Source organism: Sturnus vulgaris, chromosome 2 (assembly GCF_052056855.1).
Source record: "Sturnus vulgaris isolate bStuVul1 chromosome 2, bStuVul1.hap1, whole genome shotgun sequence".
NCBI classification, from domain to species: domain Eukaryota; kingdom Metazoa; phylum Chordata; class Aves; order Passeriformes; family Sturnidae; genus Sturnus; species Sturnus vulgaris.
This window is the reverse complement of record NC_142244.1, coordinates 33250546-33275758: the sequence shown is the minus strand read 5'-3', so window position 1 is coordinate 33275758 and position 25213 is coordinate 33250546. Positions and strand designations below refer to the sequence as shown.

At 50.2% G+C, this 25213-nt stretch overlaps 3 protein-coding genes across 9 annotated transcripts in view; 2 read left to right on the top strand and 1 right to left on the bottom strand.

Annotated features, from left to right (window-relative positions):
• Positions 1–203: 203 nt before the first annotated feature.
• LOC148224714 (C-type lectin domain family 4 member E-like) lies at positions 204–12763 on the top strand. Of its 2 annotated transcripts, XM_088159180.1 has the most exons (6): positions 204–394; positions 8661–8756; positions 10107–10199; positions 10524–10675; positions 10904–11025; positions 11730–12763. In XM_088159180.1, the coding sequence occupies exons 1-6, from the start codon at positions 355–357 to the stop codon at positions 11875–11877; spliced, it is 651 nt and encodes a 216-aa protein (XP_088015306.1). In that variant the 5' UTR covers positions 204–354; the 3' UTR covers positions 11878–12763. The 2 variants fall into 2 exon arrangements, with proteins under 2 accessions (XP_088015306.1, XP_088015305.1); XM_088159179.1 differs by lacking the exon at positions 204–394 and having other exon boundaries at positions 8226–8756.
• Positions 12764–12864: 101 nt separating this feature from the next.
• TCAF2 (TRPM8 channel associated factor 2) overlaps positions 12865–25213 on the bottom strand; it is a 48175-nt gene continuing 35826 nt past the window's right edge. For 4 of the 6 annotated variants that reach the window (XR_015801279.1, XR_015801284.1, XR_015801283.1 and 1 more), the window contains 2 exons: positions 24027–24151; positions 23207–23343 (listed from right to left, as the gene is read on the bottom strand). The gene's annotated coding sequence lies outside the window, so the exon portion shown is untranslated. Of the gene's footprint in view, positions 12980–14079; positions 15057–23122; positions 23344–24026; positions 24152–25213 lie in introns of those variants that run through there. The other 2 variants (XR_015801278.1, XR_015801281.1) reach the window with 2 other exon arrangements.
• On the top strand, positions 18098–23382 carry LOC148224713 (C-type lectin domain family 4 member E-like). Its single transcript, XM_088159182.1, has 6 exons — positions 18098–18793; positions 19721–19816; positions 21152–21244; positions 21570–21721; positions 21950–22071; positions 22774–23382. Exons 1-6 carry the CDS (start codon positions 18754–18756, stop codon positions 22919–22921), a joined length of 651 nt encoding a protein of 216 aa, XP_088015308.1. The 5' UTR covers positions 18098–18753; the 3' UTR covers positions 22922–23382.

Genomic DNA, 25213 nt, shown 5'->3' with positions numbered 1-25213 from the left:
GAAAGAGCAGGCAGCAGAGAGGGAAGGCCATGTATGACCTGGGAAACTACCAGAGGCTGTGCAAAGGGAGATTGTGTGAGATGCAGTGATGCTCCCCTTCATTTGTTTTCCTTTGCCTCAATGAGTTTCTGTTTCATTGTGTATTGTGTGAAATGTCCTGGCAAGGTAATGATGGAAGTTGCTCAGTCTCCATGTGCTGTGGGATCCACCCAGGATATGGCTTGTTCAGAACATCAGATTAGAGCCACTGAAGGCCCCTCACCAGAGTGGGAGGAGCCCTGTGCAGGAGGAAGGCTGTGTTTGTGGTGACACTGGTAACAGGGACCCTTGGAGAAGAGTGATCCTCTTGGAGAGATGATGAACGGCCAAGGGAGACTCAGTCCTGGAACTGCAGGTAAGCCCCAAACCTTCTTTCCTTTCTGTCCTCCTGTCCAAGGAGTTGGGGAAAGACAGGGCTGGCCTGGATCCTGGGCATGGCACGGTGACCGACCTCCTCCAAGGAGATGGGGCTTAGGATAAGAGCAAGACAACAGATGAGGGAACTGGGCAGTGCCCAGGCTGGCACGATGAACTTTTTCCTGGAGTCAGGGGGAGTGGAAGTCCAGACAGACCATGCCCTGCTATTCCCTTCTGTGGTTTGTCTGTAAACAGTGGGGCTGAAGGGTGCTATCCTTCTGGGATTCCCCTAGTAAAGCTCTCTGCATCACATGGGGCACAAGTCCCTGCTCCCATCTCTGGTGTCTCACAGCATAACTCAGCCTGGGCTCTCTTAAAAGCTGCCAGGTGCCTTTTCCCGCTGTGGAAACAATCCCTTCTGTGGGTCTGGCTGTGCACAGCCTGAGCTGGGCAGTCACTCCTCTGGGGAACTGTGCCATTGCAGAAAGAGGCTCACGGTCCAAAATCCAGGTAGTGAGAGAAAGAAGCTCTAAAGAGAGAGAAAGAGGAGGGAGATGCAGCAAGAGCATTCAGTGTTAGACAGGGGTAATGGAAGGCAACAAGGAAGATGTGTTGAGGAGAAAGGAGGTTTGGACAGGACAAAGGAGGAGTGAGGTTTGGCAGAATACAGGCAGGTCTTTGGATAAAGAGGGAAAGAGAAAAGCAGCCTCAGAGCACCCCTTGTATTACTGTATTCCGTGGCTCTGAGTCACTGCTATTGACAGACAGCAGGACCTGCTTCCAGCACCTGTGGAGCTCCCCTGTCCTTGAAACAAGGGACCAGCAGGCTGTCCGTGTACAGAGCCACCTGAGTTATCCTGTGAGGCTTTTTCTCGGCCCTCAAATGGGGTTCTTCACCCTTCCTCTGGTCTAGCTCAGGTGTTAGGGTGATGGCTCCCGGGGCCCTTGGCTCATGGACGTAAATCAGATAACAAAAGAGGCGCTTTTCCCTGATGAAGTTACAGGGGTTATTTCTCGTGGGTAGAGAGGAAAAGAGGGAGCAAGAGAAAAAAGAGACAGAGGTCAGGGGACACAGATCTTTTCTAGGGTCTGAAAAGGGGGGCGGGGAGAAATTGGATCCCAGCCAGCCCTGTATGGCCAGAAAGGGAGAGGGACCAAGCTACAGGGCATAGCAGGGGTCATGGAATGTACCATTTACAATGCACCTAGGAAATGCAACATCTCCCCGTTTTTTGTTTAACAAAGTTGAAAGAAGGATATTAGTTTCATTCAAATTATGATTTTGCCCACCACCCTGTGAGTCCCCAGCCTTTGAACAGTCCGTTGAACCAATCTTCAGATTAGGGTAGCATGGATGTTAGGAGCTCTCGAGGTCAGGTCCATACAGCAAAGTCCTTCAAATTCCTGGCACTCATGTCCGTGCAGCAGGAGAAAATCTATAGCAGCACGATTTTGGAGTGTGTGTGCCAGGGTCACCCAGATGTTCTGACGTCGTTGAAGGACGATTCCTGCAGCTGCTCAACTGTTCAGTGTTAACAGGAAGACAACATGAATGGGGTTCCTCACAGGACTGAGAGAAGGGAAGCTTTTCTCTAAAAGGAAAGACAAACATTAGAAAACCTCTTAAAAGTCTCTATCTGCCAGAATGTCATCCTTTAGGAGGATTTCTTTTTTCTGGCGGCGTCTTCTTTTTGAAGCCACAGCCACCTGCTCCTCGTTCCCCTCAGTTGGAGCAGGATGTTTGGGGACATACGGTTTCACCCACTTTTGGGAAATCCATCGAGGGCCTGAGGGAGTGGATACGCACGCATAGCCACGCCCCCAGGTAACAAGCTCATAGGGACCTTTGATTTCCCACGTTTCTGGGTCCTTAATCAAGACTGGAGGATGTTGGGATAACTTGAACTGTTTCCCACTGTTAAAGTGACGTACTATAGGTGGACTCATGTTCTCAAATGAACAATTCAGGAAATTGATAGTAAACATGGCTTTGCAGAGCTTCTGCTGTGGAGACATCCATGCAGTTGAACTGCTCTGTTTAGCCAAAACCTGCTTGAGCGGCTGATTGGCTCGCTCAACTACACCTTGGCCTGTGGGGCAGTGAGAGGTGCCAGTTTTATGTTCCACTCCCCACTGCTGGACGAATTTCAGGAACTCCTTGGACTTATATGCTGCGCCCTGATCAGTTTTGATTTCTCTAGGGATCCCAAACACTGAAAAGGCTTGCACTAGGTGTTTTTTGGTGTGCACTGCCCTTTCTCCTGCGTGGGCAGAGGCATAGACTGCACCTGAATATGTGTCTATGCTAACATGCACATATTTGAGGCGACCAAAACTAGGAATGTGTGTGATGTCTGTCTGCCATACCTCACAACTGCCAAGACCTCGGGGTTTAAACCCCATGCCTATTGATGGCATGGTCTGGAGCTGACAGTTGGGACAGGTGGTCACAATGGCTCGAGCCTGACCCCATGTTAGCTGGAACTGACGCATCAGACCTGGTGCATTCTGGTGATACTGCTGGTGGCTCAGCTTTGCCTGTTGGAAGATGTCAGGGAGGCGTGCTTGTTCTGCTGGGGTTGCAAGGGAGTCTGCCTGACGGTTCCCTTCTGCAATTTCACCTGGCAAATCTGTGTGTGACCTCACATGCATCAAATAGAACGGGTGTTCTCTATGAGAAATCAAATAAATTAGTTTGGAAAGCAACCTGAAAAGCTGCTCATTCTTGATGTCTTTGAGTGCTGCCTGCTCTGCCCTGGACACTACCCCCGCTACATAGGCTGAGTCTGTTACCAAGTTGATTTGCTCTGAGAACTTCTCAAGGCTCTTACGACTGCTGCCAGTTCAGCTATCTGGGGTGATCCCTCCACAAACTCAACATCAGCTTCCCTATGCTGGATCTGGGGATTTCTCCAAGTCATCACCGACTTGTGAGAAGACCCAGATGCATCTGTGAACACTGTGAGAGCTTTGAGTGGTCTCTGACTCCTCTTCTCATGAGGAATCATTAAACATTAACATCATTAAACAGCTTGTGAGACGGGGCATGGACTGATATTTGTCCTCTGTAGCTGTCCTGGGCTAATTGGAGACTGGCATTGCTCTGGAGCAAGTGCTCAAACATCTCTTTAGTCAATCTCTCAGGAGAGTTCCTTCCCTCCTCAGACAGTTTAACAGGGAGGTGAATACATGTGAAGTCACAACCAGCCTGTTCATACAGTCTCATCCTTGCCTTCCGAATCAGCTGAGCTATTAACTCTTGTGGCTTAGTGATAGTTTTGGATCTTTGGTGGGAGAGGAAGACCCACTCTATGATTGAGAGTGACTCTTTCTGCCCCTCGATCCATTGGAATATTAATCCGTGTAAGTGTGGCAGTTTTCCTAGGACAATGAATTTGAAGGGCAGCTCGGGCTGGTAACGGTGAGCTTGCCTCTCTCCTAAAGGCTTTTGTACCTTTTTGATTGCAGTCTTTGCCTCTGGGGTCAGTACCCTGGGAGAAAGCAGCTCTCTCTTCCCCTTCATAAATTGAAGAGAGGTTCTAGGTCCTCATTAATGAGGCCTAGCCAGGGCCTAACCCAATTCAATGACCCACACAGGGAATGGAGATCTGCTAAGGTTTTTGGATTACAATTAATTTCCAATTTCTGCAGAAAATGGTCCGTGCAGTAATTTCCAAGCCCAGGTACTTCCAAGGTGGCATCCTTTGGACTTTGTCCTCCTGCAATTCAAATCCAGCAGAGGTTAAAACTTTAACCACTAGGTCAAGTGTGTCTTGGAGTAGAGAGTCATCGGGGGCACACACAAGCACATCATCCATGTAATGCAGGATGATGGCCTCCCCTCTCTGGGCACGCACCTGGGACAGCAATGAGGCCACATGCCACTGGCAGATGGAGGGACTACATTTTAATCCCTGGGGCAAAACTTTCCAGTGGTAGAACTTCACTGGGGCTTCTCGATTGATGGTAGGAACTGAGAAAGTGAACCATGGGGCATCCTCTGGGTGTAGGGGAATGTAGAAGAAACAGTCCTTGATGTCTAGAACAGCCAATTGCCAATCTCTGGGAAGCATTGGAGAAGGCATCCCAGGTTGGAGAGACCCCATGTTCCTCAATTACTTTGTTTATTCCCTGGAGGTCGTGGAGCAGCCTCCACTTGTCCTTCCCCGGCTTCTTTATCACAAAAAACGGGAAATTCCAGGCACTTGTGGTCTCCTCTATGTGGCCTTTAGTCAATTGTTCCTCCACAAGCTCCTCATGCACCCTGAGCTTCTCCTTACTTATCAGCCACTGTGCTACCCACTTTGGAGTATCATCTAGCCATTTCAGTTTTTGGGTAGGGCGCTCTACAGTGGCCGCCTCCAAAAATTCCAAGGAGTCTTAGGAATAATCAATTTTACCCCCCACTGGGACATGGTGCCTCTCCCCCATAGAGGGCATTTATAGTCTGTAACAAATGGACGGATGCTAGCCAGTTTTCCATCCGGCCCCTCAATTTGCACGATGCTTTTTGATATTTTTGCCAATTTTACTCCTCCTACACCTTGGATTCTGCCTGCCACAGGCTGAAGTTCCCAATGTGACGGCCACATCCTTTCGGGTATGATAGTCACATCAGCACCTGTGTCCAGTACCCCCTCCACATGGAGGTGATCTGATCCACGGGTTAGGTTGCATGCCAGAGAAGGTTTGTCCTCACCCACCACTTCTGCCCAGTAGACTTCAGGTGATTTTCCATCTACTGGGACCTCTGCTGGAACAGGAATGGCCTGGGTGAGGATTTGTTCCTCAACCAGGTAATGTGGTGGTAGAGGACATTGTGCCAGGAGAATGCGGCTGGTTATGCTTCCCTTGATGGTCATGAGAGCTACCTCAATCTCTAGGGGTGTGTGTGCTGTGTCCCCAACAACAAAGTACTCACTGTCCAGTTTCATGTGGTTTAACGTCATGTCCTGTGTACTGTTAGGTAAGTCCACTGTTATCACTGTCCAATCAGGTGACCTGAAATGAAAACCTTTGGTAGTCATGAGTCTAAAACAGCCTAGTGGCTTCCAAACCTTGTTAATTGAACATTTAATATTTTCATTGCCATACATCCCCACACCCTCTATCCCATCCTCCCCCTTTTTGTTTATTAAGAGAGAGTCTTTTGCGAGTGTGGAGCCCGCAGTATTTATAGCCGAGTGCGCCATTGTGTTAATGGCAGGTACGCGCTGTAAAGCTAGTTTTTTTTGTTTGTTGGTCTTCTTCTGTTTCTGGTTGTGTGGACAGTCCCTGGCGAAGTGTCCTGGCTGCTTGCACTGGAAGCAGATGATGTGCTGCAGCTGCTCTGGTGACATTGGTTGCTTCTTGGCTTCTGGTGTTACAGCTGCCATGGTCTTTGGGCATGCCAGTCCTGGATTTCTCCTGTGTCCACTGAGCAGTTCTGCTTTCCTGGTGCAGATTTCTATCATCTGTGCTAAGCTAGGTGCTGGCTCAAGGGGAAGGCCAAGAATAACCCTACGGCAGGATTCATTAGCATTCCTCTGAGCCATCTCTTTAATTAATTCAGCTTGTACCACTGGATCAGACACCTGTCTTTCCACTTGCGCATGAAGGCGGTCCACAAACTGTAAGAAATTCTCAGAAGCAAACTGTTTAATGTTAACATAACTGCCTTTAGCATCTACTGTTGGTAATTGATTAAAAGCCTTTTCTGCAACATTGCATATTTTATCCAGGACAGACTTGGATAGTACTCTGGTTTGGCTTTCGGGGCAATGCCAATCCTTTTCCCCACATAGGTGTTCATATGTTATGTCATTATTATCAGCATCTTTTGCATCATCTGAGCTTTGTAAAAGCTCTTGTAAAAGCGCTTTCAAAGATCTTTTCCACAGGCTTTCCCATAGATCATATTCTGAAGGAGTTAACAGATATCGGAAAAGCTCTTTGATATCATATGGAACCAGTTTGTTTGAGTTAGAGGTGGCTCTCATCATGCCTTTAAAGATTTCACTATTTCTACCAAATTCTCTTTGTACTTTACAAATTTCTTTTTTATCTTGATAGGACAAAGGTTGATAACTTCTTCTACCATTTCTTTTACCAAGATAAACTACAGGAGTAACTGATGGTACATACTCTTTTTTCTGGTGTTGACTTTCAGGGCTGGGCATCCCCCCCCGACCCGGTCCGGGGGGCCGCCCACCCTCCCCCACCACGGGGACACTATCTGTTCCCCAGGGGCTGTGAGCTGATCCCTCCCCACCCCCACCCCCACTGGCACTGAACCCAGCAGGGGCTCCACTGCCCTCCCCCACCCTGCAGCAGCTTGGAGGGAAGGAATGTGAAACCAGAGCAGGGGAGGGGTGGTGGGATTCAGGGTTGCAACACATGTGGGCGGGGTTGCAGGGTGCCGTCATGCAGGCCAGGGTCTTGGAGGGGGGAGGGGGCAGTGGAGCCGAGGTCAGGGATGGGTTATGGGAGGGGACAGGCTTAGGGGCAGGGACCAGGGGGTGAAGGGGGTTGCAGGATGAAGGAAGAAACACGTGGCTGCCAACATATGGGACCCCCCCACTCGCTGTACCACATGGCCAGAGCTATCTGGGACCTTGACCCCGACCCCTTCAGGCGTAGCCACGTGGCCGTGGCCCAGAGAGGAAGGGTACAAGGAAGGAGTGCTGACAATTTTCGAAAAATTATCAGAACTGGGATACCGGGGAGGACCCAGGGACTCAGAGCAGCCACAGCCGTGCTGGGTGCCCTGCGTCTTCCAGGGAGACCCATGGGTCCCCTCCAGGTCCGGGTTATAGGGTTTTGGGGAAAGGGAAGGTGAGTCTGAACCGCTTTGCTGCTGCTGTCTGTTGTTTTCTGTCTGAATTAAAAGTTTCCGAATTTGTAAGAATATCAGGAGGAATACAGAAGCTGTTTTATCTCCATTTTCCACTTTTAAAGTGAATAAATTACCTATTTCATCCCAAAATTAAGTCGAATTTATATCTTGCAATTCAAGGTTTGATTTTTCAACAGACAGCCAGCTTGCAAAACGGGCTAATTTTTTCTTAGATATTAAAACATTTCCTGAACTTAATATTTCCCTGAGTTGGTTTCTTATACTCTTTTGTAAGGCAGATTGCTGTAAGCCCATGATGTTTAACAATTTGCCACTATATCTACCCCACTACAGTTAAAAACACAGGAAAGGGGTTAGTTGTTAAAACGTGCCAGGTACACCACGGTTTTCGGGCTTTACTGGCTGCGGAGCGGATGTTAGTTTTGTCGTTTCTGGTGGTAAAACCCACGTGGCACCCGCGCTGCTGTAGGGACTGGCCCCGCCGCAAAAACCCGCAAAACCTGCAAAAAACCCCAAAAAACCCTCCGTGCCACCGCTTTGAAACCGATCAAAGCTGCCTGCCTGCCGTTTTCTGCACCTGGGGTGGCCGCATCCAGCCCCCCCCAGCCCGGGAGCCGCACCACATGGCTGCCGGCACACCGAGCCGCGCACGCCGCGCACACTCCCGTGCCGCCGCTCTCCCCGAGAGCACAGCCGGGCCGGCCAAATGCCACCGGTGAGACTCCCCCGTGGAGCTCCGGGAACCCACCCGCCGCGAAAGGAGGCTTCCACGCACCTTTTTTTCTTGCAGGCAGAGGCTTCTGTGTAACTGTAGTGGGTCTACGTCCAGAACCGACCTCCCTGGGCTTCTGACAGGCTCCTGGTTCGTGTTTAAAAGTCTTCGAACTGCACAAAATACAGCTAAAATAAATTTAAGCTAGTTGATCAGCTCCAAGACTTCTTGAATCCCTAAAATAAGAGTCACAGCCGGACGTGGGGTGCTCTGTAGAGACCATCCACGTGGGGCGCCAACTGAGGCTTTTTCTCGGCCCTAAAAATGGGGTTCTTCACCTTTTCCTCCGGTCTAGCTCAGGTGTTAGGGTGATGGCTCCCGGGGCCCTTGGCTCATGGATGTAAATAAGATAACAAAAGAGGCTCTCTTCCCTGATGAAGTTATAGGGGTTATTTCTCGTGGGTAGAGAGGAAAAGAGGGAGCAAGAGAAAAAAGAGACAGACGTCAGGGGGCACAGATTTTTTCTAGGGTCTGAAAAGGGGGGCGGGGAGAAATTGGATCCCAGCCAGCCCTGTGTGGCCAGGAGGGGAGAGTGACCAAGCTACAGGGCATAGAAGGGGTCACAGAATGTACCATTTACAATGCATCTAGGAAATGCAACAATTCTGCCCCCAACTCTGGGCAGGCACATGTTCACTCTTGTTTTGTGTTTTTCAGCCCCAGCAGAAGAGAGAAGCTGCTCCTGCCTGAACATCTGGACCTTCCTTATTTTTGCCCTTGCAATCAAAGCTGCCTTTGTGACCCTCTACCTTGGTGGGTTCCAGGGTGTCTTAATTCCCTTGGGATAAAGGGCTCAGGTGGCTGCCTTTGCTCAGGTGGAAAACTCATATTCTATTCCCTCTGCCAACAGGCAAATGCCCTTCACCAATGCACAGGTCAGAAATTCCTTCTCATGCAGCCTCAATCTTTGTCAGAACATATCTGTAGCTTTTAATCCATCGTTTGAATCTCTGGACATAAGGCAGGTCTCTTGGATAAACTGGCTGTGGAAGAAATGCCTGTGGTGGCAGCAAGGCTGTCAGAGCAGTTTGCTCTAAGTCTCTCAGTCTGCATGAGCTGAGACCTTGGACAACACTTGTCTGATGGAAGAGTTTCCAGAGAACTGTGAGCCAATGATTTCCAGTCTTGCCTCCTCAGGAAGCCTAAGGCAATAACAGAGTCTCTGAGCAAACAGAGCTTTCATGGCTAAGTGAGGAAGACACTGACCCTTTTGGATCCCCACAGGAATGAGCAGTTCCACAGCAGGTCAAATCCCTCAGCTGAATTGAATCAAAATCATCTCTCTTCTCATCCTTTATCATTGTCTAGGGATAAGTTCCCCTTTATTGGCAATGGGGGTGGCCTGTCAGATATTGCCCTTGCCCATCTCCTCTCAGCCTTCTTCCATTGCAGCAATGCACTCATCAGGCAATGAAGCCACTAGGATTCTTCTGCTCATAAGTTAAAATAATTCTAAATTAGATGATTGATGAAAATAAGCATCTGGATTGTTAACCACAATTAGGATAATTAGGATTAGCTCCTAATCCATACTCCTGAGGGTCTGAGGTCCTTGTAAGTCCTTGGGACTGTGGCTGTGGCCTGTCACCAGCAGTGCATTATTCCCCACAAAACGGAGCTGGTACCTCCTAGGACTTCGTGCTCCCCCCTGGTTGCAGCAGCTCCAGCTGGATGTGATTCCCTGCACCTGGACTGTGTGCTGCTGGTGGAACAGGCCCAGCTGATGGGAGACTCCTCCCAATGCCTGTTGATGTGTAGTTTAGGAAGAGACAAAGTGTGACAGTGAGAGAATGCTTTGTAGGCTGGCAGCTGGGCTGTAGGTATGTGCATGGCAGAGTGGCTGTGGTTGGGTGGGATCAATCCTGCCATGTGTGTGGCATGTCCTCAGTGGGATGTGCTTCCAGGGGTCCTTCTGCTGTCTGACTTGGAAGACGATCTCTGTCTGGCTGGGATGGCAGCTGTGCCTCTGGTTTGGGCCAGGAGAGGTGGCAGATGGGACAATGCTTGGTGGGGAAATGGTGGAAGGAGAGTCAAGGGGCCAGAGATGCTGTGTGAGGAGCTGGCAGGAAGGGGTAATCCTGCTGCCTTTCCTCTCCTTTGCAGTGGTTCTCTTCTGGCACAGCACTGACCAGCCCAGAGCCCTGCAGCAGCAGTTCTCGGAGTGGAAGTGTGACTCAGCAGTGCCACAAGGCACAGGTCAGTACTGGCAATGTCCCCTCTTCCCTGGGGCTAAAGGCCTCAAGGAGGCTGTGCCAGAACAACTCAAACCATATCACCAAAAGACCTTTGCAAGACAAGAGACCCCCTTACAAGGATTACCATGGCTTTGAGCACACAAAGCTCACTGGTCATACCCTAAAGCAATGAGAAAAAAGGTCTGTACTATCCCTGTTTTTTCAAGCACTTTCTGTCAGGAAAAGTCCCTAAAGAGAACATGAGGACTGTCCCTGGAAAACTGGGATTTTGGCAATCACCATCTCTTGTTAGTAGCCTTCATCTCTCTGTCCTCTCCCTGCACAGAACGAGGCTGGACGTGCTGCCCAGAGGGCTGGAGAAGGTTTCAAAGAAGCTGCTATTTCCTGTCCCTTGATACGATGAACTGGGCTGAGAGTGAGCAGAACTGCACTGGGATGGGCTCCCACCTGGTGGTGATCAACAGCAAGGCAGAGCAGGTACATGCAGAGGGCCGAGAGAGGGACCCAGCAGGCAGAGACACAGTGCTGGGCCCTGGAGGGGACTCAGAGCCCCTCCTTGTCCTGCAGGGGAGGGAGAATGTCCTGTCTGCACCTCTGCAGCACCAGTGCCCCTCTGCCACCAGCCCCATCCCACAGGGAATCCTGATGCCTCCCTGTGCTCAATCCTGCACCTCATGGACATTGCACTCTCTTTCTGATTTCCAGGAGTTCCTCTCTGAGCAGATAAAACAACCTCCAGAAAGAGAGAATTTCTACATTGGTCTGTTTGAGGAGAAGGAGGGTCAGTGGCAGTGGGTGGACGGGACTCCATTTGATGTGACAGCAGCGTGAGTATCTCTGGATGAAGAGTGTTTGGAGTGAATCCTGGTAGGGGAATAAAGTAGGACAGATGTGAGGGGTCTGCTGGTGCATGAGAGGAGGTTGTCACCACACTTCCTTGGGAGAGATCAAAGATACAGCAGGCCTGGGCTGTGTAGGACACCAGGGTCACATGGCCCATCTGTGCTGGATATTGGTTATGAATTAACTTCCTATGACATGGAAGTCAATGCTGGAGGCATAGAAAAAACTTCACCTTGCTGGCAGCAAGAGCCCTTCAGAAGCCTGATGAGCAGCCTAGCCTGACCTCCATTCACTGCACTTGTATGCACAAAAAGGCCTGTGCTGAAATGCAGGGAAAGAGATGGGGCACAGGGAGACAGCACCAGGACTGTCCTTGCTATGTCTTGCCCTGGAGGCTGACACAGGACTCTGCTGGGTGTGAGGTGCATGGCATGAGTGGTGGTGATCAGTTCCCCCCAGCAGGATGGAGCGGGGCCCTGTTGTGCTGGAAGGCTGTGGGAAGGAGGCAGGTTTCCATGTGACACTGCTGCCAGTGGGATATGGAGCAGGAGCAAGGGCACTGCTTCTGTCCACAAATCAGCACTGGGAATTTCTGTCTCTTCCCTTCAAGTCTTGCATCCCACTGTGCTCTTTCTCTGCAGTGCTTTACAGTGGGCACTGGGGTGTAACCAGCCTGTCTCTGTCCCAGGTTCTGGAGAAAAGGAGAACCAAATTATAACAAGGGAGAAAATTGCACTGTATTACATGTGCCTACACAACATCTCAATAACTGGAATGACATTGCATCGATTCTAGAGCTTCATCGAATTTGTGAAGCTGCAGCAGTAATTGTGTGATGGAAATACCCCAGTCCTGAGAAAAGCTGGGAGCTGAGCTGCGAGCTGGGAACAGCACTGGATATTCTGGGAGGGGTGGGGAGCCCTGATACATCTTCACTGTGTGGGAGGGGACCATGTATGTGTGGGAGTAAAATGAGCTTTGTCCAACATCCCCAGTGCATGGGGTGGCTCAGGGAACACAGAAAGTCTCAGACTCATCAAAGCAGGTCGTGTGTTCCTGTGTCCTCTTCTCTCTGAGAGGGTTCAGATGCCTCTGGCTGAAAGGAGACGGGCTTCTCCATGAGGAAGACACAGGAATGGAAAACAGATATCTAGAGATTCAAGGTCCTTGGTCTCCTTGAGCAGAGGTGTTTGTTTTTGATTGTGTCACACACAGTATGTCCTCTAGCTGTACTAATTTTGTTGAAAAAATTCTGAAAACTTAGAGAAGAGGAAGTACAATATCACACCAATGAAAAAAGGCTTCATGCTCTCTGTGCATATCTCTCCTTTTCCATCTCTCAGCTATTGGGTATAATCTGCAAATCATGCAGTGGTTTGGGTTGGAAGGGACTTGTAAGGATAGTCTAGTTTCAAGCCCCCTAGGTCATGGGCAAAGACTCCCTCCACTAGACCAGGTTACTCATATCCCCATCCAGCCAGGCCTTGAACATTTCAGGGATGGGACATCCACAGCTCCTACGGGCAGCTGGTTCCAGTGCCTCACCATCTCACAGTAATGTATTCCTTCCTAATATTTAATCCAAATCTGCCCTCTGTCACTTTAAAGCCATTCCCACTTGTCCTATCACCACATTCTTGTGCAAGAAGTCCCTCTCTATGCTCTTTCCACTGCTGTAGTAATAACACTTGTAAAGATTTGACTTACTTCCACAGGATGAAGTCAATAATACAAGCAGATGTGAAGAAGTGTCACAGGCAGCTGTGAGAAAGCAGTTGTATTGCTGGTGTCAGGGAACTGGAGAATTGCAGTGCTGCCAATGTCCTCCCTTCTCTTCCTGCTGTCCTGGTCCGCTCCAGGTTCACAGTGCAGATGTGTATCTCATGCAGAACTAACTCCTTCTCTGATGCCACTTGTGTTAATGTCCCTTGATGTCTCCTGCAGTGGGAACACGACCACTGTTCTCTCCCCAGCCTCTTTGGGCCTGAGGTGCTTCTCCCCTCTTCCACTGTTTTTTTTCCCCAGTTCCAGGCCTCACCTTTCCTTACAGCTTCTACTTCACCTATTTCTTTACACCATTTCTCTCTCTTTGCCTCACCTTCCTCCCATTCCCTGTTGCCTCTGCTAAAGCCCAGTGCTCTGGCTGTCAGCACAACTGCACAATTTCTTTCTCTTCCTCCCTTCTGTCACATGTCTAGACCAAGATTCAATATGCCTCCCCTGGAGACCTACTGCTGGACAAGTCTTCTTTTTTAGGGAGTTTTATGGGGGTCAAGTAGTCCCTGCAAAGGAGTATTTTAACCACTTCCCTTGGAGTTTATTTTCATCGTGCCTTTCTTCTTATTGGGGGTTGAATGCTTCCCTTTTCTTTCTGTGGAATTCCTCCCATTGTTATGCTAAGTAATTGTGGCTACACCTTAAAGCGACAGATAATGTTCTCTCGCAGGGGGGTGGGTGGAGGGGGAGGGGGGGGAACCTGGAAAAGGAAAGGTGGAACGGGGGGTCTGGAGTGGGGGACTCTCTCTCGCTTGGCTCGTGGAGTGGGAGGACAGCCCGGGCTCCGCTCTGGCATCTTCCCCTGCCATCCCAGCACTGAGATCCACGATCCCTGCCGTTGGACATCGCTCTGCTGCTCTCCCATCTCACCCTACTATCTCCGGACACTCTGCTGAGCACCACGACCGACACTGTGAGGGGGAGTCACTTTCCCCATCCCCTCTCACCCCTGGGCCTCCGCCGCCATCACCCAGCCCTCTTCAACTGCGCGGGACCTGCCCTGCCCCCACAGCACCAGTAACTGAGCGCAGGGAGATGGCCTGCGGCCAAAAGGGACTGGAGCGGAGCTAGACTGTTCTGTTCTCTTGCCAATTTTTATAGCTATTGTTTTTTCTGCCTTGTTAGATATCAGTAAAGAACTGTTACCCTTATCCCCACACCTCCTGCTTGAAGGCTTCTGATTTGGACCTAAAATAATTAAAAGGGAGGGGGTTGCATTCCGCATCTCAGGAAAGGGGCTCTTGCCTTTCCTTAGACCATACCTGTCTTTCAAACCAAGACACTTCACTGTGCGTTCGCATGCATCTGCCTTCCAAGCATGTAATCTTCTCTGGTTTTGAGATCATTTCTCTAGTCCCCGGATGACTGTCCTCCCAGCTTATCTCTTGGCCTCTTGGCTTGTCCCTTCTCAAGTTTTCATGGCAGTTTCTGCTCTTTGACTTGTTAACTTTTCCTCCCCGCAGGGGGCTGTCTTTGCATTAGTGGAATGAAATAGTCCATGTTTTGCCTCCATCTGAACACAGCCTGAAAAGCAGGATAGGGAGCAAAAGAAACACAAGAAACACAGAGGTGCTCCACCTCGGTGATCCAGCTGTGTCCTCTCACTTCATAGAACGGCTCTCCATCTTCCTTGAGACTTCTTCCTGCACAGGAGTCCTGGGCTGAGACTGTTCCTGAAACTTGCAGGAGATGAGCCCTCATGGACTCAGCTCCTGCCAGGCCTACCAGGCTGTCATTTCAAGAATGAGAATCAGTGACAGCACATCCTCCTTTCCCTGCAAGTGTTGGACCTCTCCATCCTGACCTAGAAACCAGGCTCTGCAGTGCACAGCTTCTCCCAACACCAGCCCGGGCTGCTGAGCATGACCCTGGCTCAAAAGGCCTGCCTTGTCTGGTGTCTTTAACACCATTCCCATGCCTTTCTGGCTTTTGCCATGCAGGACTCCCCTTGAGGCCTCCCCTCTGCAATGACTCTTAGCACACAAGCAGGACAAGGAGCAGATTTCCTGTCTCCCCTCCTCCAGCCAAGAGCCATCCCAGCACAGGAGGGTTAGGCCTGCTGTGGTGGAGCCAGCTGAAGGTGCTCAGCCCCTGAAGGACAGAGCTGACCAGCAGGTCCCTCTGCTGGCTGTCCACTCCTGGGATCAGCCTGTGGTGAGCAGCAGCCGCTGGCTGGTCTGGACACGGCCCCCTCACTTTGGCTGTAGGAAGAAGGCAGGATTCCATGTGGGACTGATGCCTGTGGGAACAGAGCAGGAGGAGAAAAAGTGTGATTCTTCCTGAGAGTTTGAGATGAATCAGGATCTGGAAGAGTCGGTCTCCATGTCCCTCTGAGCCCTGAGACCCCATGTCCTGGAGCTCATCATGCCCTGCAAGACTTGACAAGGCTGTGTTAGAGGGTAACACATCTCCACTTCTGGAGCCCTGGGGAGATGACTAATGTGAAACATGGAGCCTGTGTATTGTAATTCTCCAGAAGGCAGAAGGATGGCAGGGCTGGAACAATCTCCCACAGCAATGAGAACCATTGTCTCCAAATATCTGAAGCGGAAGCATAAAATTCCTGATGGAGGAAACCTCATCCTGAGGACAAGGGGAGGCCAGCTGTTATACACAGTGGGAAATGGGTGTGAATGCTGCAGCCTGCATCCCCAGTCTGCTGAGAGGGAATATTGTGTGGAAGACAGATGGGCAGGCAGTGGGTACCATTCCTTCCTTCTCTGGTCTGAACAGTTCTAACTCAGCTTCTCTTCATATGAACGAGGTCCATCCCAAAGATGCTCCATTTGCTTTGTCAAGGCCTAGGAACCTTCTCTCAGTTACTCCTGCCTGGCAAAGACTGGCTTTGCAATGAGATTGGCTGTTTCCTGTTGGTTATTAGCACACACGGTCAGTGATATGGTCAGCTGCCTGAGGAACAACCTGCAGACAGCAATGCAGCGTTGTTCCCATGCCTTTGGGGACTCTCCAGAAAAAAGGCCGTATTCCCTCTCTATCTTGGGCATGTTCACTCTGTGTCCTGCAATTGCTGCCCAGGTGACACTGGAGATGCTGCACAATGGGCTGGAGAGGCTCTCTAAGTTATTGCTCCCACATATTGGCTGAACAGATGTTTGCAAAGCGAGGACACAGGCTCCCACAGGGTAGTGAGCAATGCAGAAACACATCATCAAAGTGGGAGTCTTCTCAAGGGAGTCTTGCAAACAAATGTTCAAATTGTCAAGTGCCCTCTTGAAGTCTCTGGTTGTGATCCTGGCATTTGCCCTGCTGCTTTCTCACATGATCCTGAATCCCAACATCTCAGAATTACTGCAGACAAGTTGGCACCCAACCTCTACATCCCCAACAGTTCAGCATCATTGCAGAGAGTGAGAGCCAGCAAAGACCACCCTCATCCTTGGGACCTCCATAACCTTGTGGAGAGGGCTCACAGCTAGTGTGTGATTCAGAGAGGGTTAATGAGTAATGGTTATATCTGAAAGGAATCTTATCAAGGCCGTCGGCCTGGAGACCAGGAAGAGAAAAAGGAGAAGGAGATAAGCAGAAGAAACTTGCAGCAGGGAAAAGTATTTTTAGAAAAGAGTTGTGAAAAGCAGAGGTGGGGATGGTTTTACACCAATGAATGCTATGTTAATTTATTTTAACTAATGAATAAAATGTAAACTTTGTAAAAGGTACAACAGACAGCATGCTGTTATAATAAACAGATATTAGCCTTCTGAGATGTAGTGTGGCTTTTCAGATTTCACATCTGCCAGGAGAGCAACTTAACCTCTCTCAGGAAGCTTCATGATAAGGATCCTCCAGTATCCTCCTGGATCAAATTCATCTTTAATGTTGAAAACGAAGCTCAGAAACTGCAGCACAAGTTGCAGAGCCTGACAGCTGCCTCTGTGAGCTGCCCTCACACACTGCTGGGGCTCAGGGCTGTGGTTTTCAGGTTGTGAGAGGGCAAAGACACCAGGCACAGTGGGTACAACTTTCTCTGGCATTAATTCTCTCTTCCTGCATTGTCTCTACTGCCAGCACTGCTCCCCTGCTTTCTGCCTTTGCTTTCTTCCAGGCTGCTTGCCCTTATTGTTGCATATAAATCTTTACCTCCAAATCATTTGGAATTCATGAAAACTGGGAAGCAGGACTGCTCAGGGGATTCAGCATGATGGAGAAACTGCCATCAAACACTGACAAAGAGAGAACATCGTCCACCAAGTTCATTTCTGAACACAAGCACACTTGCTGATCATTGTATTTGCTGCTCTCCAGCCTTACCCAACCCACTTCATGTTGGTCAGATGGCCTGGACAGCAGCAAGTGAAAAAGCAGGAGTATGAATGCAAACAGCTGTGTGAATTCCATAGCTGCAACTATTTGAGGGGCATTTGTCCCAAACCACTGCTGTTAAAGAAGAACATGACCACAAGCCTAACAATAACCAGGGCTTTGGGGAAAGGCTTCTGAGCCACACAAAAAACAGTGTGAAAACAAAATTTAGATGAAGCAGGAACATTGTAAGAGAGAGAGGAAAGAGAAATGGGAAGGAAGTGGCCATTGAGCTCAAGGTGCTCTGCAACTTGGCCACCTCTGTCTGTAAGAAGCTCCCTGGCAGCTGAGTGCTCTGGGTGACCTCGCTCATGGCACTGAGGGGTGCAGCAGGCACAGACCCACAGCTCTGCAGTGTGACAGCGTGAGCCTGTGCTTTCACCTGTGCCTCACATGCTGCTGGAAGAGGGGTGGATACTCACGAATCCTAAGTGTCCAGCGGGAAGTGTGTGGGACCAGGGAAACCCCTGCTTCCACAAGGGGATGTGTTCTTGCAGCTGCACTTCCTGGGGGGCTGGTGGGAGACTGGATGTTACACAAGTCATGGGAATGTGTTTTTATGTGGGGAGAGAGCTTGTGAACATTAGTTACACAAAGATGTTTTGAAATGCAGGGTCTGACCGTGCCTGTTACGCACAAAAGAACAGAATCAGAGGATGTCTTCTACAGAGAGCTCAGGCTTGTCCTCACTTGTTAGCAGTTCTGTGCCCTGATCTTCTGATGCTTCAGCTGAAATGCCTGTGCTATTGCTATGAGCAGTGGATCATCTCAGTCTACTCAGAGCACAATGAGATCCAGTTGGAATTCTTTATCCTTATGGGTATCCTTAGGGACACTATCTGGCAGAAGTTTCATTTGAGTGGTCTTGCAAAGTGCTAGAACCACCAAATAAAAAAAGCTGTGGCTTTTTTAGGCCAGACCCAGGTAAACTTCATGATCAGTCATGCAGAGAGAATCTGGCAATATCCAGTGATCTTTTCTGGCCTCCAACCCCACAATGCTGGGTCATATTGAACACCTCAGCCCAAAGCTCCATCCTCTCTTCCACTGGAATTCGATCAGTGTTGGCAAGTTCTCTGTTGTGCTCTCGATTTCTGGGCTCAGGGCACACATGGGCACTGCCCACACTGAGTCACACATATGCTCTCCTGTCATTTTTGGCTCCCTTTTGCAGGCTGTGCTCAGTGCTTTTAGCCCTTTGCTAGGAAATGCTAAATTTATCTGCCCGAATATGTATTTTCACACACATGGACCGTCAGCAGGAAAGAGCAGGCAGCAGAGAGGGAAGGCCATGTATGACCTGGGAAACTGCCAGAGGCTGTGCAAAGGGAGATTGTGTGAGCTGCAGTGATGCTCCCCTTCATTTGTTTTCCTGTGCCTCAATGAGTTTCTGTTTCATTGTGTATTGTGTGAAATGTCCTGGCAAGATAATGATGGAAGTTGCTCAATCTCCATGTGCTGTGGGATACACCCAGGATATGGCTTGTTCAGAACATCAGATTAGAGCCACTGAAGGCCCGTCAGCAGTGTGGGAGGAGCCCTGTGCAGGTGGAAGGCTGTGTTTGTGGCCACACTGGTAACAGGGACCCTTGGAGAAGAGTGATCCTCTTGGAGAGATGATGAACGGCCAAGGGAGACTCAGTCCTGGAACTGCAGGTAAGCCCCAAACCTTCTTTCCTTTCTGTCCTCCTGTCCAAGGAGTTGGGGAAAGACAGGGCTGGCCTGGATCCTGGGCATGGCACGGTGACCGACCTCCTCCAAGGAGATGGGGCTTGGGACAAGAGCAAGACAACAGATGAGGGAACTGGGCAGTGCCCAGGCTGGCACGATGAACTTTTTCCTGGAGTCAGGGGGAGTGGAAGTCCAGACAGATCATACCCTGCTATTCCCTTCTGTGGTTTGTCTGTAAACAGTGGGGCTGAAGGCTGCTATCCTTCTGGGATTCCCCTGGTAAAGCTCTCTGCATCACACGGAGCACAAGTTCCTGCTCCCATCTCTGATGTCTCACAGCATAACTCAGCCAGGGCTCTCCCAAGAGCTGCCTGGTGCCTTTTCCCCCGTGGAAACAATCCCTTCTGTGGGTCTGGCTGTGCACAGCCTGAGCTGGGCAGTCACTCCTCTGGGGAACTGTGCCATTGCAGAAAGAGGCTCACGGTCCAAAGACAAAATCCAGGTAGTGAGAGAAAGAAGCTCTAAAGAGAGAGAAAGAGGAGGGAGAACCAGCAAAAGTGACAGATTGTGGTAATGGAAGGCAACAAGGAAGATGTGTTGTGGAGAAAGGAGGTTTGGACAGGACAAAGGAGGAGTGTGATTTGGACAGAATGTAGGCAGGTCTTGTGATAAAGAGGGAAAGAGAAAAGCAGCCTCAGGGCAGCCCTTGTTACTTTACTTATCCTATGTTACTCTATTCCCTGGCTCTGAGTCACTGCTAGTGACAGACAGCAGGACCTGCTTCCTGCACCTGCGGGGCCCCCCAGTCCTTGGAACAATGGACCAGCAGGCTGTCCGTGTACAGAGCCACCTGAGTTATCCTGCCCCCAACTCTGGGCAGGCACATGTTCACTCTTGCTCTGTGTTTTTCAGCCCCTGCAGAAGAGAGAAACTGCTCCTGGCTGAACATCTGGACCTTCCTTATTTTTGCCCTTGCAACCAAAGCTGCCTTTGTGACCCTCTACCTTGGTGGGTTCCAGGGTGTCTTAATTCCCTTGGGATAAAGGGCTCAGGTGGCTGCCTTTGCTCAGGTGGAAAACTCATATCCTATTCCCTCTGCCAACAGGCAAATGCCCTTCACCAATGCAGAGGTCAGAAATTCCTTCTCATGCAGCCTCAATCTTTGTCAGAACATATCTGTAGCTTTTAATCCATCGTTTGAATCTCTGGACATAAGGCAGGTCTCTTGGATAAACTGGCTGTGGAAGAAATGCCTGTGGTGGCAGCAAGGCTGTCAGAGCAGTTCTAAGCTCTCAGTCTGCATGAGCTGAGACCTTGGACAACACTTGTCTGATGGAAGAGTTTCCAGAGAACTGTGAGCCAATGATTTCCAATCTTGCCTCCTCAGGAAGCCTAAGGCAATAACAGAGTCTCTGAGCAAACAGAGCTTTCATGGCTAAGTGAGGAAGACACTGACCCTTTTGGATCCCCACAGGAATGAGCAGTTCCACAGCAGGTCAAATCCTTCAGCTGAACTGAATCAAAATCATCTCTCTTCTCATCCTTTATCATTGTCTAGGGATAAGTTCCCCTTTATTGGCAATGGGGGTGGCCTGTCAGATATTGCCCTTGCCCATCTCCTCTCAGCCTTCTTCCATTGCAGCAATGCACTCATCAGGCAATGAAGCCACTAGGATTCTTCTGCTCATAAGTAAACATATTTCTGAATTAGATGATTGATGAAAATAGGCACCTGGACTGTTAAGCACACCCTGATCAGCTCCTAATCCATACTCCTGAGGGTCTGAGTTCCTTGTAAGTCCTTGGGACTGTGGCTGTGGCCTGTCACCAGCAGTGCATTATTCCCCACAAAATGGAGCTGGTATCTCCTAGGACTTTGTGCTCCCCCCTGGTTGCAGCAGCTCCAGCTGGATGTGATTCCCTGCACCTGGACTGTGTGCTGCTGGTGGAACAGGCCCAGGTGATGGGAGACTCCTCCCAATGCCTGCTGATGTGTAGTTTAGGAAGAGACAAAGTGTGACAGTGAGAGAATGCTTTGTAGGCTGGCAGCTGGGCTGTAGGTATGTGCATGGCAGAGTGGCTGTGGTTGGGTGGGATCAATCCTGCCATGTGTGTGGCATGTCCTCAGTGGGATGTGCTTCCAGGGATCCTTCTGCTGTCTGACTTGGAAGACGATCTCTGTCTGGCTGGGATGGCAGCTGTGCCACTGGTTTGGGCCAGGAGAAGTGGCAGCTGGGACAATGCTTGGTGGGGAAATGGTGGAAGGAGAGTCAAGGGGCCAGAGATGCTGTGTGAGGAGCTGGCAGGAAGGGGTAATTCTGCTGCCTTTCCTCTCCTTTGCAGTGGTTCTCTTCTGGCACAGCACTGACCAGCCCAGAGCCCTGCAGCAGCAGTTCTCGGAGTGGAAGTGTGACTCAGCAGTGCCACAAGGCACAGGTCAGTACTGGCAATGTCCCCTCTTCCCTGGGGCTAAAGGCCTCAAGGAGGCTGTGCCAGAACAACTCAAACCACATCACCAAAAGAACTTTGTCGAGACATGAGACCCCCTTACAAGGATTACCATGGCTTTGGGCACACAAAGCTCACTGGTCACACCCCAAAGCAATGGAGAAAATGTCTGTACTATCCCCGGTTTTTCCAAGCAACTTCTGTCAGGAAAAGTCCCTAAAGAGAACATGAGGACTGTCCCTGGAAAACTGGGATTTTGGCAATCACCATCTCTTGTTAGTAGCCTTCTTCTCTCTGTCCTCTCCCTGCACAGTGCGAGGCTGGACGTGCTGCCCAGAGGGCTGGAGAAGGTTTCAAAGAAGCTGCTATTTCCTGTCCCTTGATAAGATGAACTGCGCTGAGAGTGAGCAGAACTGCACTGGGATGGGCTCCCACCTGGTGGTGATCAACAGCAAGGCAGAGCAGGTACATGCAGAGGGCCGAGAGAGGGACCCAGCAGGCAGAGACACAGTGCTGGGCCCTGGAGGGGACTCAGAGCCCCTCCTTGTCCTGCAGGGGAGGGAGAATGTCCTGTCTGCACCTCTGCAGCACCAGTCCCCCTCTGCCACCAGCCCCACCCCACAGGGAATCCTGATGCCTCCCTGTGCTCTGTCCTGCACCTCATGGACATTGCACTCCCTGTCTCATTTCCAGGAGTTCCTCTCTGAGCAGATAAAACAACGTCCAGAAAGAGAGAATTTCTACATTGGTCTGTTTGAGGAGAAGGAGGGTCAGTGGCAGTGGGTGGACGGGACTCCATTTGATGTGACAGCAGCGTGAGTATCTCTGGATGAAGAGTGTTTGGCGTGAATCCTGGTAGGGAATAAAGTAGGACAGATGTGAGAGGTCTGATGGTGCATGAGAGGAGGTTGTCACCACACTTCCTTGTGAGAGATCAAAGTACAGCAGGCCTGGGCTGTGTAGGACACCAGGGTCACATGGCCCATCTGTGCTGGATATTGGTTATGAATTAACTTCCTATGACATGGAAGTCAATGCTGGAGGCATAGAAAAAACTTCACCTTGCTGGCAGCAAGAGCCCTTCAGAAGCCTGATGAGCAGCCTAGCCTGACCTCCATTCACTGCACTTGTATGCACAAAAAGGCCTGTGCTGAAATGCAGGGAAAGAGATGGGGCACAGGGAGACAGCACCAGGACTGTCCTTGCTATGTCTTGCCCTGGAGGCTGACACAGGACTCTGCTGGGTGTGAGGTGCATGGCATGAGTGGTGGTGATCAGTTCCCCCCAGCAGGATGGAGCGGGGCCCTGTTGTGCTAGAAGGCTGTGGGAAGGAGGCAGGTTTCCATGTGACACTGCTGCCAGTGGGATATGGAGCAGGAGCAAGGGCACTGCTTCTGTCCACAAATCAGCACTGGGAATTTCTGTCTCTTCCCTTCAAGTCTTGCATCCCACTGTGTCCTTTTCCAGCAGTGCTTTACAGTGGGCACTGGGGTGTAACCAGCCTGTCTCTGTCCCAGGTTCTGGAGAAAAGGAGAACCAAATAATAAAAACAATGAAAATTGCACTGTAATGCATGTGCCTACACAAGCTCTCAACAACTGGAATGACGTCAGAGCAATTTTGGAGTATCATCGAATTTGTGAAGCTGCAGCAGTAATTGTGTGATGGAAATACCCCTGTCCTGAGCAAAGCTGGGAGCTGAGCAGCGAGCTGGGAACAGCACTGGATATTCTGGGCGGGGTGGGGAGCCCTGATACATCTTCACTGTGTGGGAGGGGATCATGTGTTTGTGGAAGTGAAATGAGCTTTATCCAGCATCCTCAGTGCATGGGGTGGCTCAGGGAACACAGGAAGGGTCAGGCTCACCAAAGCAGGTCCTGTGTTCCTGTGTTCTCTTCTCTCTGAGAGGGTCCAGGAGCCGATGGCTGAAAAGAGATGGACTTCTCCATGAGGAAGACACAGAAATGGAAAACAGATATGTAGAGATTCCATGTCCTTGTTCTCCTTGGGCAGAGGTGTTTGCTTTTTGTTGAGTCACATACAAAATATCCTCTAGTTGTCCTGGATTTGCTGAACAAATTCTGAAACTAAGACAAGACAAAATACAATATCACACCAATGAAAAAGGGCTCTGTGCTCTCTGTGCATATCTCTCTTTCCATTTCCCTCTCTGTCCTTTGGGGATATAATCCACCAGTTATGGAATGGCTTGGGTTGGAAGGGACTTGCAAGGATAGTCTAGTTTTAAGCCCCCTAGTGTTGCATCACCCTAGATGTATTGGAAATGGTAGATTCTATGACCCCTGCAATGTCCTGTGGTCTGGTCCCTCTCCCCTCTGGCCATATCTAGCTGGCCGAGGTCCAATTTCTTCCCACCCCCCCCTTTCAGACCCTAGATAAGACCTGTGCCCCCTGACCTCGCTCTCTTTCGCCCTCTCTTTCTCCCTCTTTTTCCCTCTCACTCTCTCCCTCCTTCGCTCTCTTTCTCCCTCTTTCTCTCCTTTTGCTCCTGGGGAACCACAAGAAATAAACCCCTGCAACCTCCCCAGGGGGAAAGAGCCTCTTTTGTTATCTTTTATTCACATTCATGTGGCGGATCCTTGTGGCTTCACCCTAACATCTGAGCTAGTCCGGAGGAAAGGGTAAAGACTCAAAGGGTCAAAGCCACAGTTGGCACTCACGTGGTTGGTCTCTACAAATTTAGAGAATCCCACAACCTGCTGTGACTCCCATTTTCGGGATTCCATAAGCCTTTCAGCTGATCAACTACCTTAAATTTCTTTGAGCTGCATTTTGTGCAGTTCGAAGACTTGAAGGACGAACCAGGAGCCTGTCAGGAGCCCAGGCAGGTCGGTTCTGGACAGAGACCCACTACAGTTACACAGAAGCCTAGGCCTGCAAGATAAAGGGTGAGTTTAAACCTCCTTTTGCGGTGGGTGGGTTCCCGGAGCTCCGTGGGGGGACCTCACCGGTGACATTTTGCCAGCGCAGCACCGCTCACGAGAGGCAGCGGCGCGGGAGTGTGGGCGGAGTGCGCGGCTCAGAAACCCGGTTGCCACGCGATTCGTGCAGCGCGCCGTGTGTGGCACGCAGGCTGGAGTGGGCTGGACGTGGCCACCTCAGGCACAGCGCAGCAGGCTGCAGCTTTGATCAGTTTCAAAGTGGTGGCACAGGGTTTTTGCGGCTTTTTACGGCGTTTTGTGGTTTTTGTGGCTCCACTCGGCTGGATCGGTCCCAAAAGAGGCGCCGGCGCCACGTGGGTTTTACTGACAAAAGTGGTGGAATTAACATCAGATCCGCGGCCAGCAGAGCCTGAAAACCGTGCTGTACCTGGCACGTTTTAACAACTAACCCCTTTCCTGTGTTTTAACTGTAGTGGGGTAGATATAGTGGCAGATTGTTACCAAACATCATGGGCTTACAGCAATCTGCCCTACAAAAGCGTCTAAGATCCCAACTAAGGGAAATATTAAGTTCAGGAAATGTTTTAATATCTAAGAAAAGATTAGCCCGTTTTGCAAGCTGGCTGTCTGTTGAAAAATCGAACCTTGAATTGCAAGATATAAATTCGATTTAATTTTGGGATGAAATAAGGGATTTATTAATTTTAAAAGTGGAAAATGGAGATGAAACAACCTCTGTATTCCTCCTGATATTCTTACAAATTCGGAAACTGTTGTTCGAAAACAACAGGCAGCAGCAGCAAAACAGTTCAGATTCACCTTCCCTTTCCCCAAAACCCTATAACCTGGAACTGGAGGGGACCCATGGGTCTCCCCGGGAACCGCAGGGCACCCAGCACAGCCGTAGCTGCTCTGGGCCCCTAAGTCCTCCCCAGTATCCCGGTTCTCATGATTTTTCGGAAATTGTCAGCCCTCCTTCCTTGTACCCTTCCCACTCAAGTGTTTTTCCTTCGGAGCAGTGTTCCGAAAGCTATAGAACTGACCTCCCTTCTCT